Source organism: Dermacentor andersoni, chromosome 5, assembly GCF_023375885.2.
Source record: "Dermacentor andersoni chromosome 5, qqDerAnde1_hic_scaffold, whole genome shotgun sequence".
Taxonomy (NCBI): domain Eukaryota; kingdom Metazoa; phylum Arthropoda; class Arachnida; order Ixodida; family Ixodidae; genus Dermacentor; species Dermacentor andersoni.
Window position 1 is genome coordinate 66,064,241 of NC_092818.1, and position 16,007 is coordinate 66,080,247.

The following is a 16,007-nucleotide window of genomic DNA, read 5'->3' on the forward strand; positions in this document are numbered from 1 at the left end:
GCTAATAATTAAAAAGAAAGGGTCATAGTAATATGTGCGGGGTTTTACGGTATCGTTGCTATCGTAGCACAGTTTACGGCCACAAAAGACCAACACGCGGAAAGGTTTCTTGATCGACGGTTTGCTCTGGTCAGTTTGGACATTGTTGCAAAGGCCTTCGTTGTGCACTGGACATAAAATAGAATAACATTGATGATGATGATTGTGATGATGATGATGATGATTCTAAACAGATTATTCACTGCGCAGCAGGACCTCCAGGTCTAACAAGACGGTATAGTTTAACCGACCGTATAGTTTATTTAGTTTATAGTTTACCAATAGTATAGTTTATAGCTAGCGCTAGCTGCTGGGCCCGACGTATAACGGCAGCTGCTGAGCCCGTTTGGGCTCAGCAGCTACCGTTAGACGTCGTTGGCTGGCTCCTGAGCTCCCCGGATGCAGCCGTTCCTCCGCTCTACACAAGGGTGACGCCGCCTGTGCATAATAGAAAGTTTTCACAAATATCCGAAATTTCGACACCGCCTTACTTCTCATGTGCGTGCAGTCGATAAGGGTTCTTGCGCTTACTAGACTGCCTGACCGCGCCTTGCCCTATCGGAGAAACCATGTCCGATGTCAGACCGTGTATTGCTCCGTGCTTATGCGTGTGTGTGTGCGCGTCCTATTCTGTCGCGTAGTCATTCTTGCTGGATATATTGCCTAAAGAATGGAGCGCGAACTTGCCCAAAAAAGCAATTTTGAGAATTTATTTCCGTTGATCTTATAGTCATTGAATTTCTATTTGCAACTTTCGTGACGTAACACGGCGATACGACGTTTGTTAGGGAAAATGTTCTGCGATTATTTGGCTGAATTTACTGTAAACATTTAAAAAAGATAACGCGTTCGCACCAAAGTAGAATGCGATGTTAGCGAAAGCCAGCCCTAAGCCTTTTAAAACATGTCGCTTGGATTCGCTTTAAATTAGCAGTAAAGATCAGGACTAAATCGGCATAGAATTATGTACGGCAGAAGTACTTTTATTTATTTTGGGGAGAAAAGTTTAGTACTGTAATAAATAAAGGTCAAGTTTCTCAATCTTGAATCTCGCTACGGAATCTGAGTGCGGGTCAGTGGGAAAAGTGTCTCGATAAACAGTCTCATGGATTCTTTTTTTGTTGTTGTTGAGGTTGTTTTTTGCCAAAGGGAAGCCTTTTCGAAACATGCTAAGTTGAATTCATGGTTCCTTTAACCGGACTGTATAACTTTTATTTATAAATTGTTAACTAGACAGGACTAAACACGGTCAGAATCAGTCACGTCATGGTGAGCTGGTGTGAAAACCTCTCTGTGACGTTGCCACCGGTCTCTCGTTCTGGCACAGCGTATAAGGCTTAACAAGCCTTCTCTAATGGTAGCAGTGGCGCCATCGCTATTTCGAAGGCGTAAGCCTACGAACGTAACTTAAAGTAATATTCCTCCTTAGCGTCCTTTTAACCGTAACTTCGCCGAAAAAAGCTTGGTCGTGGCACCTGAGAACATCGCAATATGCGTCATAAGTACCAAAGCGTCTCGTGGAACCAGTGGTGTCATCAAGTTTAACATAAAACATTCAAAATTCGAAGTGTCACCCTGTTACCCGCGTTAGCCTATTCCAGATTCAGTTTTATCGTTTCATTAGTTATATATATATATATATATATATATATATATATATATATATATATATATATATATATATATATATATATATATGAGATGTACCGTTTTGTCCCTACACATATTCTTTTCAGTACGTTTTTAATTGTGAACATCCAACCAAGTATATCTCTAATTCATGTATATACATATATTTTTGTTTTCTTTTCAGCACAATTCAATATTTAAATTGATAACCGCGCACTTCACGTTCCTTTTTTTTCTTTGTTTTCGCAGTCCAAGACTACATGGGTTCACCGTCATTCGCCAACAAAGTCGATCTATCAGCAGGAGCTGTCCTGGCATCTATTCTAGCCGTCTTTTTGTGCTGGAAGAACAGCTCATTATGATGCTCCGGACGCCGCAAGTCTGTCGTTGCCGCAGAACCAGAATACGGTCCACGAGAACTCGCCTCGTTGCTGTCTCTCGCAGTGACAGCACCGAAAGAGCACCTTATGACGTTCTTTTTTATTTTATTTTCCTTTTATTCGAATGTCAGCGCTTCATTTTCATTTCATTGCATGAAAAGAAACTTAAAACATAACGCATCACACCATGAGTTTTCAACGCATGCATCTTGTTTTGAGAATCGTACATATGTCGTTACTTCTAGTCCTTTTTCTTTTTGTTTTATTGCATCAATATTTGCCATCGCTATATTTTAAAGCCTTTTCAAAGCGACCTCGCATCTTTGCCATGCGCAAGTTCTTTGGCGAGGAACGCCGACTGGTATTGAACTAAGGAATGAGCTTCCTAGTCCTTTAGACACTTACTTCCTCAAGTCTTCCTTTTTTTCGTCTTGCCCTGCTTAAAGCACGTATTCGAGAGCGACAAAAATATCTAAATACAACAGCGCTGTTGTACTCTCTGAGGTTTCTTTCCTAACTTTCACTTATGAAATAAGAGTAGTTGCTGTGACATAGTTACTAGCGTGAACGAGACTAACGAAAAAAAAGTGGGACAGGACAGAGCGCTAGACTTCAAATGACATATTCCGAAAAACATTCCAAGAAGCCAACGTATGCCCAAATAAATGCGTCTGTCTGCGCATTTATTTGAGCAGACGGAGGCTTCTTGGCATGTTTTTTTTTTTTTTTTTTTGGTCTGAATAAAGCTTGTCAGTTGAAATCTAGCGCTGTGTCCTGTCCCACTTTTTTCCGTTAGTCTTATTCGCGCTAGTAACCATGTTACAGCAACTGCATCAGCACCAACTATCCCGACTTTCTGCGTTAATGAAATAAGAGCTTTTGCAGCCTATCTAGCTTGTGTTGTAGAGAGAGCAAATGATAAATGAAAGGCTGGGAGGTTAACCAGGACTGAGCCCGGTTGGCTACCCTACACTGGGGAAAGTGAAAAAGGGACGGGAACATTAGCTTGTGTTGTAAGCATTGTATAACATATTCTAGATGAATCACTTATCTACTTGTGAAATCACCAATCTCGTAGTGCCTCTACACAGGTATCATTACTAGCCCCTAGACGCTCATCATGGAACGTATGAACGCACTATTGACCTCGCCGATAACAAGGTTATCGTCCAAATGAAAAAGACACTTTGTTTAATTCGGCAAGTAGGATTTCGTTATTACTATGCTTCAACCATGAATCGCATAGATGAACGCGGATTGTAAAAAAAAAAATGTCAGGCCGTGCGGCTGCATAATACGAGACAACATGTACAGTTCAATGAAACGATAACGTTATGTAAAGGCATAATCTAAGACTCAGTTATATTAACTATTGAGGTGCAATACCTGCACCACGATTGTGATTTAAAAAAAACGGACACGTTGTGCTGTCGAGCGTGAATTCTGTCCAATAATTCCGTTTCTCACTAAATATGGATACGTGTTCCTGCGAAACATGGCAGAAGTAACAAAAGGCTGCTTGCGTTGAAGTTCAACGAGTACGCCAGTGTTAGAACAGAGTTTGTATTCGTATTTTACTTAGTGCACGCAGAAACAAGGACACAAGAAAGGAAGACCAGATATACTTTCTTGTGTCCTTGTTTTTATGCGCTTTATGCAAAATAGTACTTCATACAAATTCGCCCAAATTTCAATTCGGCTTGTGCGACACTAGGCTGTGCCATCTTTCGTCGGCAGGACAAGGTTTCAGACAACCCTCCGCAAAACTCATCAATCTTTCTTTTATTAAGTAAGAAAGCAAGGTATGGTAGCAAGTATCTCACGTGTGCACATAGGAGTGTTGAAAATGTAGTAAAACAGTATGTTGTAGGACATCGTCAAACATGCACGTCGATATACGTTTAATGTGCTCACTTTTTTAGCTATTATTTCACGTGCAATTTCTTAACGCTGTGCCATGACGTGTAGTTTTTGCTTAGTCAATTCGAATGGCGCTACTGGTTGATTATAATGAATGGCAGACGCTTGAGCTATACATAAGTGCAGCCTCGTACTTCTATTTCTTGTACAAAGAAAATAGTGTAAGAATATTTTTTTTAGTTTCGGCAGTACTTAAAAAAATTATGTGCGTTGTATTGGCGAAATCAAACAGAAATAAAAAAGTTTATACATTTTCAATCTCTGTCTTACTAGCATTCACTAAAGATCGCTACAGTGCTTTACCTGCACGCAAATAAAGAAATGTTACGCCGATCAAGCGACGCGTTAACATTTGTGGTAAGGATCTGATAAGGATCGTTAACATCTGATAAGGATCACGCTTATCCTATAATTATGATTGCTTTCGATAATGATGATCCTCTTTAGATCCGCTCCTCTGCTTTCTTTCCTTCAAATTTAACCTGGGTTGAGGCGTCACAGAGGCCGCCCGCCTATCTTCACCCCCTTCGGTTGGTATTGCACAATGGTCCCAAGTCAGGCTGTTGCCACGACACCATTAGGTCCCGTTGTAGCGTGCTGTCTTCAACATTTCTTGCTGACGGCTATACCAACCGCGTGCATTGGTCGATGGCTAAGGAGGCTCGGGTGGTCCGCACTGCCTCCCTTTTATAAACCACAGAAAACAAGTCATCCGAGTGCTTCGTTGTTGGCTTTGACTTTGCCTTTGCAAAACTGACACACATGACACGTACAGCTGTACTCCCAGATGTCCCTCTTCCCATATGTACCATCCCAGTAGAACGTAATTTTTTCAATGCGTTCACCACAATTGATCATGTGCTCCATAATTGAAATAATCATGGTAAAGTTCGAAGATACGCGGAACACTTTTTTTTGTGTGTGTTTGCTACCTTCCATCTATAGGCACAATGTTTTCCTTTCCAACGCGTTATAGGTGCGTCTCATGCTTGTCACTGTCTCTAACAGAGGGGTGCAGTCTCCACATTACGCCTGCGTCCGATAATTGTACGTCACGTGAAATACTCAATTTCACTCGGTCACTGCCTAGGCAGAGCTTCTTTTGTTTGAATGAGGTTTAATATGTGGGTCAGCGCTTGGTTGTCCGTGAATAGCTTGAAGTGGCTGCCTTCGATGTATGTATTGAAGTAACGGAGGGCCCCGACAACAGCTGAAGCTTTTTTTTTTGTAGTGGCATAATTTATCTGAGCTTTTGTGAACAGCAATAATAGCCAACTACCTTTAGTCTTAGGTTCGGATGCTCATCATCGTCCTTCTGGTGCAGAACTACTCCCTCTTCATAGTGCGAAGAATCCGTACTCTGTTCAAATGCCTCGTTGAGGTCAGTGATGGCGCAAGGTTGATTGGATGATACTTTCTTGAGTATGACTTAGAGGCTTGCTCAAACTCTATAGTCCACGTTAATAAAACGCGTCCTTTTGTTTTTGTGATGTTAGTAACTTGCTCTTCAATGCGTTGTCTGTAATGATAGAGGAAAAACTGCAGCCACGCCTAGAAATGTGCACAAAGGATTTACATACATAGATGTATAATTCCATACATACATACATACATACATACATACATACATACATACATACATACATACATACATACACACACACACACACACACACACACACACACACACACATACACACACACATACATACATACATACATACATACATACATACATATATACATACATACATACATACGTACATACATACATACATACATACATACATTCGTCTGAACTTGCGGCTCAACTATGCTACCTCAGTTGCAAACGCACATGAGCTTTCCCCCAGTTTAGAAGTAGCAGCACCCTTAGTATGGTTTTCAACGTGTCGCGTCGGGAGGCAAGCATGTTAATACGTTCGCGAACGTTTGAAACTGATGACCGTCAAACAGTTATCTGTTAAAAGGCCCCTCATCAGACCGCATAACAAATTTTGGTTATACGCTGGAAATTGTTACGTGCCTTCTAGGGAGCGTTCTCTCGTAAGAATTTTTCAAATTGGTTAAATAATAGCAGATATATGAAATATTTGAAGTGTCGCGAAGCCATGACTTCAGGAGGCGAGCTTCACTGCCAACGTAGAAACCCTCTCCACTTGCCCCCGCCTAGCTTCCGCAAGCGTAATTCCTTCCCTGCGTTCTTTTATACGGGAGCCGGAGGATCGCTTGACGAATGTTACAGCACCGCATTTCTTTCTTTTTCTCTCTATCTTTTGCGCTTCTGCATCACGGCACACTTCCGGTGACGGTCTCGCGCACGAGCTGTTGCGTTTGTGTCATTCCGCGCAGCCCACGATTTTGCACGCGCCGCATGCGAACCCCTGACTAGCGGCATTAGCAAGTGCCACACGAGCACTGACGCAGATGCAATCGGATCAAACAGCACAATCACGCGCTGGGAACCCAGTACAAAATGACAGATAGTTTCGTTTTCTGCGCTCGTGTTCGCAACGTGGGAACAAGCAGTCGAAACGGAAGTACATCCCTTTTGCTACGGCACGGAGTAAAACAGATTCGCAGGCAGACGTTCGCTTTTACGCTTTATTATTGTTTTAAACTTTAAATCGTCTAGTGAAGGAACAGATCAAACAAATAGCTGCCGTACCTAGCCTTGAGTAATTCTCGAGGTCACGTGTCACGGTGAGTGACGTTTCAGCAATGCGAATTGCGTAAGCTCACTTGTGCTTCTGACCTCGACTCTGCGGGTGAGAGCGCGGCTCCCTTGAGGAGAAGGGCGCGCGGCGTTTGTTTTGAAATTTCAGCTGTTTTCGCGGCGCACAGCGCTGTAATACTTTGCAGGCGCGATCGTCAGCGAGCATTATATACACTGCGCTTGTCCGTTTAAAGTGGCCAAACCTGGAGAGGGATCTTTAAAAAAAAAAAAAAAACCTTTGTAGCTTGGCGGTCACTTTTGACCACACTGATGTGTACAGTCTGAAGTAGGTGCGGCTGAAATTATGCTTTATTGCTTTTGATGTGCGCTCCCATGACATGACTTTTACAGCGAAGCTATCTTTGCTTACTATCTCGAGCTGCTGTTGAAAATGTTTATTTGATACCCCTCCCATCACCGCTCTTCCCTAAAAGAATACCACGTATCATCTTATTCCGCGCGACATCGCTCAGTCAACGGTATGGTATGATATGGTAAAACTTTATTGACGGTAAACAGAATTTATACGCATCGCATTCAGGTGTACAGACTTTATTGAAGCGTTTCACTAACGCTTAGCGTTCATACAGATTTCAACAGTTGGGTTGGATATGCACAAATTCTTTTGGAATCAGCTGGCCGCCACGAAAGAGCATGCATACTTTGTTTTAGGTGTTTTTTTTTTTGTGCAGCCCAGGAGCACAGACGAGTGTTTTTTTTTTTCAAGAAACAAGTTTGTTCTCATCTTCTAAAAAATGATTTGATTATGCGACATAGCCTGAACCGATTCGGACGGGTTTGAACTGCTGTATTTTTGCTCCGAAGTTGAGCCGGAAGTGAACCGTTTCCACTGAACCCGAACGAGAACCGGAACGACAAATCTTTCGGTTCGACGCTCTGTGGTGGCAAGAATATTACGAAATCACTTTCATATATAAAGTTCCGAACGCATCTGATACCATGTTCGGGGTGAATACGTTACTAAATAGTTTGGTAGTTAATCTTGAGATGGGCTGAAACCGTGTGAAATACGACACGCAGGGGATTTCGGGAGAACATGTCTAATCAAGACGACTTCCACATTTGTCTTAGCACCGTTGTAATCGACTGTCGCCGTTGCCAATTTGTCGACTTTCGACCTCTTTTGTCATAATTACATACATATTTAACAGAGCGGTGAATTGCGCTAGTTCGTGTAAGTTCATTACCCTTTTTCGTGAATTGAATTGAATTGTGCTACAAGTGCCAAAACCAAGATATTAATATAAGGCACGTCGTAGTGGGGGACTCCGGATTAATTTTGACCATTATCTTTAACGTACCCCCAGTGCACTGGACCCGGAAGTTTCTGCATTTATCCTCCATCGAAGTGTGGCCGCCGCGGCCGGGATTCGATCCCGCGACCTGGTGCTTCCAGCGCAACACCAGCCACCGCGGCGGGTCGCTTCTTCGTGTCAGTTCGTGTTTTCCTTCCCAGTGAGCGTTAATTCAAAAAGGTTCAAAGCGGCATCCCCATCTTCCTTGTAGCGGTCGAATGCGACTACTTAAGATGAAACAATCTAAAGACCATGAATATATATTAGAAAATAGCTACTAAGATGCAGAATTTCAAACCGAACTTACCTTATGAAATCGGGGCCTTGTGGGAAGTATCGCTACTCTAAAGCACTTAACATACCAAAGTCACTGAGTCAGTCCGTGGAGCTTGTAGCCAGTGAGACCGCAAAATTGCGGTAACCGATCAACGAGTGACCCTTGCAGGCAAGCCGCAGCTTCGGTGTTCATGTGTCCGAGGCACACTTAGTGTCGGGCGTTAATGTCACACAAGCACTGTGACATGGCCATCTAGATCCCGAACATGTATACACACAAATCTTTGTCCGGTATCGCAACCTATTCAAAATCACTCATAGAACACTAGCAAAAACGAAGGACACAAAGCAAAGAAGGAACGACACCCAAGTCCTACCTTGCTCTAAAGCAAGTACGGAGCGAGGACAAGTACAGGTGGACTCACATAACAGCGTAAATATCGTAAGTATCAGCGTAAGTATCGTAAAAAAAGCCGCGCTTTTCCACTAAATTGCGTAATAATCTCTTGCAAGCTTTTTTTAATGAACTGTGCTGTCAAATGATTTTGATGTATAATCAGGCTATATAGGATAAAATAAACAAGAAAAAATGCTTGGTCTTTACCGCTAAAAGTGCTCCTCATATTTTTGTTTCTTTTTTCTCTCATAGCGATGACAACAACACCAGTGAAGCATCTTCGGGGAATTTAGTTAGCGTTATAATTGTACCTGTAATTAACTAATACGACCACTTATACGTTAAGTAGATTCTGCCTTAGCAAGACGCAAACCTCTGTGGCCTTGACATCGCAACGAAAGTAATACGTAAGCTTCCAGCCATGACATGAGAATTTCAGATCTCGCTTTCTCGCCACCGGTATTAAAATTCACTTGTAAACAACTAAAACGTAGCCAAACATCAGCAAGATTGCTATCTTGGCCATTTATTGAAATGTACCTATCTTACTACTGAACGTTACTTGAGAAAACACAAGTGTTACAGAGATACTTGCGAGTTGATCGATGTGTTCTACTGAATCTGCAAAAAGTTCAGAGAACTTCCGCAAGCGGCCGCTTCATACTACGTAGACCGCCTTTGTAAAAGTCACTTTGAGTGCGAGTTATTTAGCTGAAGAAGCGAAAACTAAGGCGACAAAAGAAACGGCAGCCTTCCTTGCCCTTTCCTCTTCCTAGACACCTTTAAGTCAAAATAGCGTTTGTGTACATTGACAAAATTATAGGAACACCTGTGACATCACGCAGAAGTGAAATAATCACTTATGGGACCGACTCAGATAAGGCCTCGTGAATTCCACGCTAGCCGAGAAATTCTCGTGCCTAGCCCGCATGCTAATCCCGCTTGTACTCCCACGCGCCAGAAGCCAAAAGACTCATGGTATAGAACGAAATGGACGAGCACATGCTCCAGTCTCAGGGCGTAGAGGTCATTCACGAAGAACTCGCTCGAAGACAGCTAGACACAACTGGCTCCACTACTGAACTCGTGCAGAGGCTACAAGCCAGTATCGAATAATGTCACCAGTCATCGCTGCGTGCTAGCAAAGCATAGCCATGGCACTCGCTCTGGACTCCACTACGCCACAATGCTTAACAGGCCTTCATGAACAATTGCCGTTGTGTCCCGTCAGCAAGCTGTCAGGTCACTGCCCGAATACCTCTCTTCGTTCATCCCTTTTTTCAGGACGGTCCCAAACCAGATAGAGTCTGCGCTTGTCTGGGTAACCTTCGACACGTCCAACGATTGGTATTCGGGCACGGTGGTCCCACGGAAAGGGTTCTTCACATTACGTTCCAGAAGAGCCCGCTGTGCGCATGCTCCGCCCACCCAGCTGTCGCCTAGCAACGAAAACGTGCCTCTTTTGTTTATCGCTTTTGGCTTCTGCAGGATATGTTCTTTCTCTTATTCTACAAAGATCCTGTATACGCATTATATGGCGCATTGTTTTTATTTCTCCTGAAAAGTAACATATTCACTCAGATATGACGTTCGATGCATGCGGAACTGTATTAAAGCGGTTAAATCTTATTTTCGCCGCCAGCTTTCGAGAAAATTCACACTAACTTGATATAGGCTGTTGTCTCGTAGCGGATGACGAAAAGCACCCATGGAGTGCTTTCAAAGTGCCATCAAATGACAGGAAAATTCCGGATGTGGCCTAAACGTGGTAACTTGCATTACCATGGGGCACCTTCATCAGAGTGCTTATGCCAAGAAAAGCAATATTTATCGGTTGAAACATGAAATGGTTTCTTTGTGCGTGTACATGGAGATGCTCCGTCTGGCATGCTACATTGGAATTAAAAGAAAAAAAGTAAGTAGCCACTGACCATAAGCACTCGATGACCATTGTTTCGCAAAGTCACACTAAGCTTTGGTGATCTGGCTAAGAACCGGAGCACGTAATCAACACGGTAATTATGATAAAATGAAAGAAAAAGGTTTGGAAGAACCCGTCTTACGATTAATGTCGGCGTCACTGTGATTAGCACACACACACACATGCACACACGCACACACTCACGCGCGCGCGCACGCACGCACGCGCGCACAACAGCTCAGGTTGGCGTCAAACGGGTTAAACTGATGAGCGGCACACATAGATTTCAGATACCTGTAACCCAAGTCGACCCGATGAGTTGGTTTCGAAACATTTTCCCTCATCACAGCAGAGCAGTGCTCTAAACACCAGACCATGGACAAATCATGTCGGCAGCAAAACTGTTAGAGACTTGACGGACGAACGGACGAACGGACGGTCGGTCGGTCGGTCGGTCGGTCGGACGGACGGACGGACGGACGGACAGACAGACAGACAGACAGACAGACAGACAGACAGACAGACAGACAGACAGACAGACAGACAGACAGACAGACAGACAGACAGACAGACAGACAGACAGACAGACAGACAGACAGACAGACAGACAGACAGACAGACAGACAGACAGACAGACAGACAGACAGACAGACAGACAGACAGACAGACAGACAGACAGACAGACAGACAGACAGACAGACAGACAGACAGACAGACAGACAGACAGACAGACAGACAGACAGACAGACAGACAGACAGACAGACAGACAGACAGACAGACAGACAGACAGACAGACAGACAGACAGACAGACAGACAGACAGACAGACAGACAGACAGACAGACAGACAGACAGACAGACAGACAGACAGACAGACAGACAGACAGACAGACAGACAGACAGACAGACAGACAGACAGACAGACAGACAGACAGACAGACAGACAGACAGACAGACAGACAGACAGACAGACAGACAGACAGACAGACAGACAGACAGACAGACAGACAGACAGACAGACAGACAGACAGACAGACAGACAGACAGACAGACAGACAGACAGACAGACAGACAGACAGACAGACAGACAGACAGACAGACAGACAGACAGACAGACAGACAGACAGACAGACAGACAGACAGACAGACAGACAGACAGACAGACAGACAGACAGACAGACAGACAGACAGACAGACAGACAGACAGACAGACAGACAGACAGACAGACAGACAGACAGACAGACAGACAGACAGACAGACAGACAGACAGACAGACAGACAGACAGACAGACAGACAGACAGACAGACAGACAGACAGACAGACAGACAGACAGACAGACAGACAGACAGACAGACAGACAGACAGACAGACAGACAGACAGACAGACAGACAGACAGACAGACAGACAGACAGACAGACAGACAGACAGACAGACAGACAGACAGACAGACAGACAGACAGACAGACAGACAGACAGACAGACAGACAGACAGACAGACAGACAGACAGACAGACAGACAGACAGACAGACAGACAGACAGACAGACAGACAGACAGACAGACAGACAGACAGACAGACAGACAGACAGACAGACAGACAGACAGACAGACAGACAGACAGACAGACAGACAGACAGACAGACAGACAGACAGACAGACAGACAGACAGACAGACAGACAGACAGACAGACAGACAGACAGACAGACAGACAGACAGACAGACAGACAGACAGACAGACAGACAGACAGACAGACAGACAGACAGACAGACAGACAGACAGACAGACAGACAGACAGACAGACAGACAGACAGACAGACAGACAGACAGACAGACAGACAGACAGACAGACAGACAGACAGACAGACAGACAGACAGACAGACAGACAGACAGACAGACAGACAGACAGACCCTGTAAAGTGCGTGGAGTGCCCTAATAATGGTAACCGCATCAAAAATTCTGGCAGGCATCATCTCAGCATGTCTGATAACGTTAATGCGATTAGCATTGAAGCAATGTAGCCATACACCGTATTGCCACCGCTGAAACGCGCCATGTATGAGGCATGCACTGCAGCTGGGCTGTTCTCTGTCGCTTCCCTTCATTTATGAGCGGCACAAACACAGTAGCACATATTCAGTGACCCAAGTTACCATCAAAAAGGGTCGATAAAGAGCTTCATGCACCCAGTGGTACACATCTAGTGACCCACGTCGGTGTCAAGGCAATTAATTGAAGAGTGGCACATACGCACTGTTACATACTCCGTGACAGAAGTTTGTCCAACGGTGTAAACACTCTTCCTTCAGAACAGCAGCCCGATGTTCTGTCCATTAGACCATGGATACCCAGTAAAACAAGTCGGCGGTAAAACGGTTAGAGACTAACAGAAACATCCCGGAAAGTGCATGAAGTACCTTAAGAATCGTAATCGCATCAATAATTCTTCAAAATTTCTCCCGCGCTGGGCTTAATCGAACTTGCTTCACACGGGTTGCTCAAGCGCAGCAGCCCAATGCTTTAGCGCGCAGCCCCAGGAATGTGCGCGGTTATCATGGATAACAATTCTCAGCGTTCGCATGCACCGGTACGCCACGCATGTCGGAGGCCACGTGCGAACTTCACGGCCGTGCCGCTCGATGGCTCAGCGTGTCCAGTTGGAAACGCGACAGAACCACCCAGCTACAGCACGTGCCTCGTACATGACGGGCTTTGGCGCTTCTAATGCGGTGTGTCGCCACATGGCGTCAGTGCTAATGGCATTAAAGCTGGCATTCATCGAGAGGTGGGTTCTACAGGACATAGAACTCGTACAATGTTGCGAGCTGTACATTCTATGCCATAGCTGACACAATCCTGAAACCACTGACTATTTCTTATTTCTTCTTAACCTGTCGTCAATTTGCAAGCTACCGACAATTCTGCAGCTTCTCGAGAAAGAGAGAAGTTTAATGATACGAAATGCCGATAGGTCGGCCTGAGGTATATTCCTCTAGCCAGCTACTCGGCATTGGGGGAAGGGGAAGAGGGAAAGAAGGAGGGAAGAAAGAGGTGCATGATGGGTGACGATGACGATAGAAGGAAGATGTAGAACATATGGCAAGCAATTTGGCATGCTCAAAGTCTGGAATCCAAGCCCGTAATTTTTAAGAAGTTCAGTAATGCCTGGATGGCCTTGAAACTCGATTGAGCATCTGGCCAAGGGCCTAAATTAACGTCCTCCGACAACGGTGCGCTGTCGAGACGCGTAAGGTCGTTGTCCAACCTTTCACGCTCTTCCACGTACTAAGGGCAGTCGCAGCTTGTCGAATTTTCTCTTATTAGGGGCCTGCGGAACGTCAGAGGAATGTTTTCACGACTGTTTCCGAATACATCTCTGACAACTATAAGTCATGATGGAGCAGTGTAAAAACAAGATGAAATCGTACACTTACAAGGCGAATGCCACGTTAACTTCCTGAGTCAATAGCCGTCGCACCTGGAAGAAGAGGGCTACAAATGCATCGTTGCACTTCTTGCGGACGACAAAGCTGCACAACCGACTTTAGCACTGACAAATATTAACTACTGTCCTGTATCTGAACAGCAGTGATTGCGTATATATGTGATTTGTTTTTCTATATCTTTCTAGTTCTTGAGTATCGTTCTACATCCCCTTGCCCCGTCCACTAGTGTAAGGTAGCAAACCACATTTCCGGTTTGGTTAACCTCCCTGCCTTTCTTTTCTTCCGTCTCTTTCTTTTCAGAATTAATTAATTGGATCCTTCACACATTTTTCGATCCTATTCAAAATCATATTAACGCTCTCATATTTTCTGTCTACGTTTATGTTTTACTTTCTGTTCTTTTTTAAATCGGCTCTATCAAATGAGTCCACTTTAATATCAGTTGTAGTAAATTCCGCCCAACACTGCGTTCTTTGCTCTTTTTGAACCTCTCAGCGCTGAATTATCCTTCAACGTGCAGAATGCTTTCTTTTTCGTTTTGTATTGATTTGCTACGACGATCGCAACATAAATATATTAATTATATTCCGAGCGACCCATCATTATAAGTTCCCGCGTCATGTCATATACATAGGACACCAGAGCTTAGTGATTGTAAAAAGCAATGCGAATTAATTGGAAAATTCAAGATATTTTTCAGCAGTTTGGCGCACTTAAATGCTTGAAAACTTGCTTGATGATAATGAGATAGTGGTTATGTGCATGAAACGCCTGAAAACAATATTTGCGCTTGGTATAGACAGCTCTTTATTGCACCTGAATGGCATCCACATTTATGATGGTCGTACCGTCGGATTTACTTTCCTCATAGAAGACCTATTCTTCGTCCACAGCGCAGCAATTACGGTTTCCCACGCCTGCACAAGCAAGCTGTCCATCCTGCAGTTCATCATCATCCTATTCTACCTACGACACCACCGTTCTTACAATGCAGCAAACATATTTGAGTCCTTGATACGCAAACTTTCCGCTAAGGGAGTCCCCTTGCCACTCAGTACAGCAATTCAGGCTGGTTTATCGCCTCTGGAATCATAAAACAAGCAATCGGAAGATGTCGGAAGCACCAGCGCCCACAGTCTACATTCAGCACATGCAAATCCCTTGACAACCACTGAGCCTTGGTGTCCTGTGTTTAGGATGCGCAGGCCGTGTTGTGTTTTGGACTACGCGCACATGAGAGGCAAAACTTCGCGATATGCTACGATATGCGAACGGAAACCTATGGAATTACCCTTAAATTTGTAAGCATGTTCTAAACAAAACACGAAATTACGGACGCTACCGAGACATTACTCATTCAGTAAAATAGCATAAAAAGACCTGGCTACTGCTGCAGTCGTTTTCTTCGCCTTCGGCCATTTTGCTTTCACCGCTAGGTTGTTCTGATAAATACAAACACGAAGAAACTGTTGCCTATGCTGGCGGAGATGTATCGACAATAGCTCAAGTTCCTCCTCGAGTTTTCTAACTTTCTTTTTTTTTGTCACTATATAGAGCAGTTTCTCTTTGTGCCCTGTTTTATACCGACAAAAGCGCCGAAAGGGTTAAGTTGCGTCTCCACTCCTTTCATCTTATTTGTTGCCGTAGTGGGTTAGCGCGATGGTGTGTGTAATAAGGAAGAAGCAAGCAAGGCTCGCGCATCCCTGCAGGCTCGTGCCCCCCCTCGCGACCCCGCGAACCCCTGGTCCGGCGAGCCTCCGTTCAGTCGCACTGCACCTTCTGTCACTGCTCTCGGAGCCAGGCGGCCGCATCTCTCGTTCACCATGGACGCGCACAAGAGCCCCGACGATTCCACCACGGGCGCCGTGGGGGCCGATACGAGCGCCACCGCGGCCGGCGGCGCCAAGCGTCACAAGAAGCACAAGTGGCGCGACGGGAAGCGTCAGCGCCGGCAGTCCGCCGAG

The 16,007-nt window shown here is 44.7% G+C and overlaps 1 protein-coding gene across 1 annotated transcript in view; it reads left to right on the forward strand.

Moving 5' to 3' along the window:
• LOC126530731 (angiotensin-converting enzyme-like) overlaps positions 1-4,226 on the forward strand; it is an 80,036-nt gene extending 75,810 nt beyond the window's left edge. Inside the window, exon 15 of the mRNA XM_050178010.3 lies at positions 1,918-4,226. Coding sequence (XP_050033967.2) covers positions 1,918-2,030 — 113 coding nt within the window. The 3' untranslated portion in view covers positions 2,031-4,226. The remainder of the gene's footprint in view (positions 1-1,917) is intronic.
• The last annotated feature ends 11,781 nt before the right edge of the window (positions 4,227-16,007 follow it).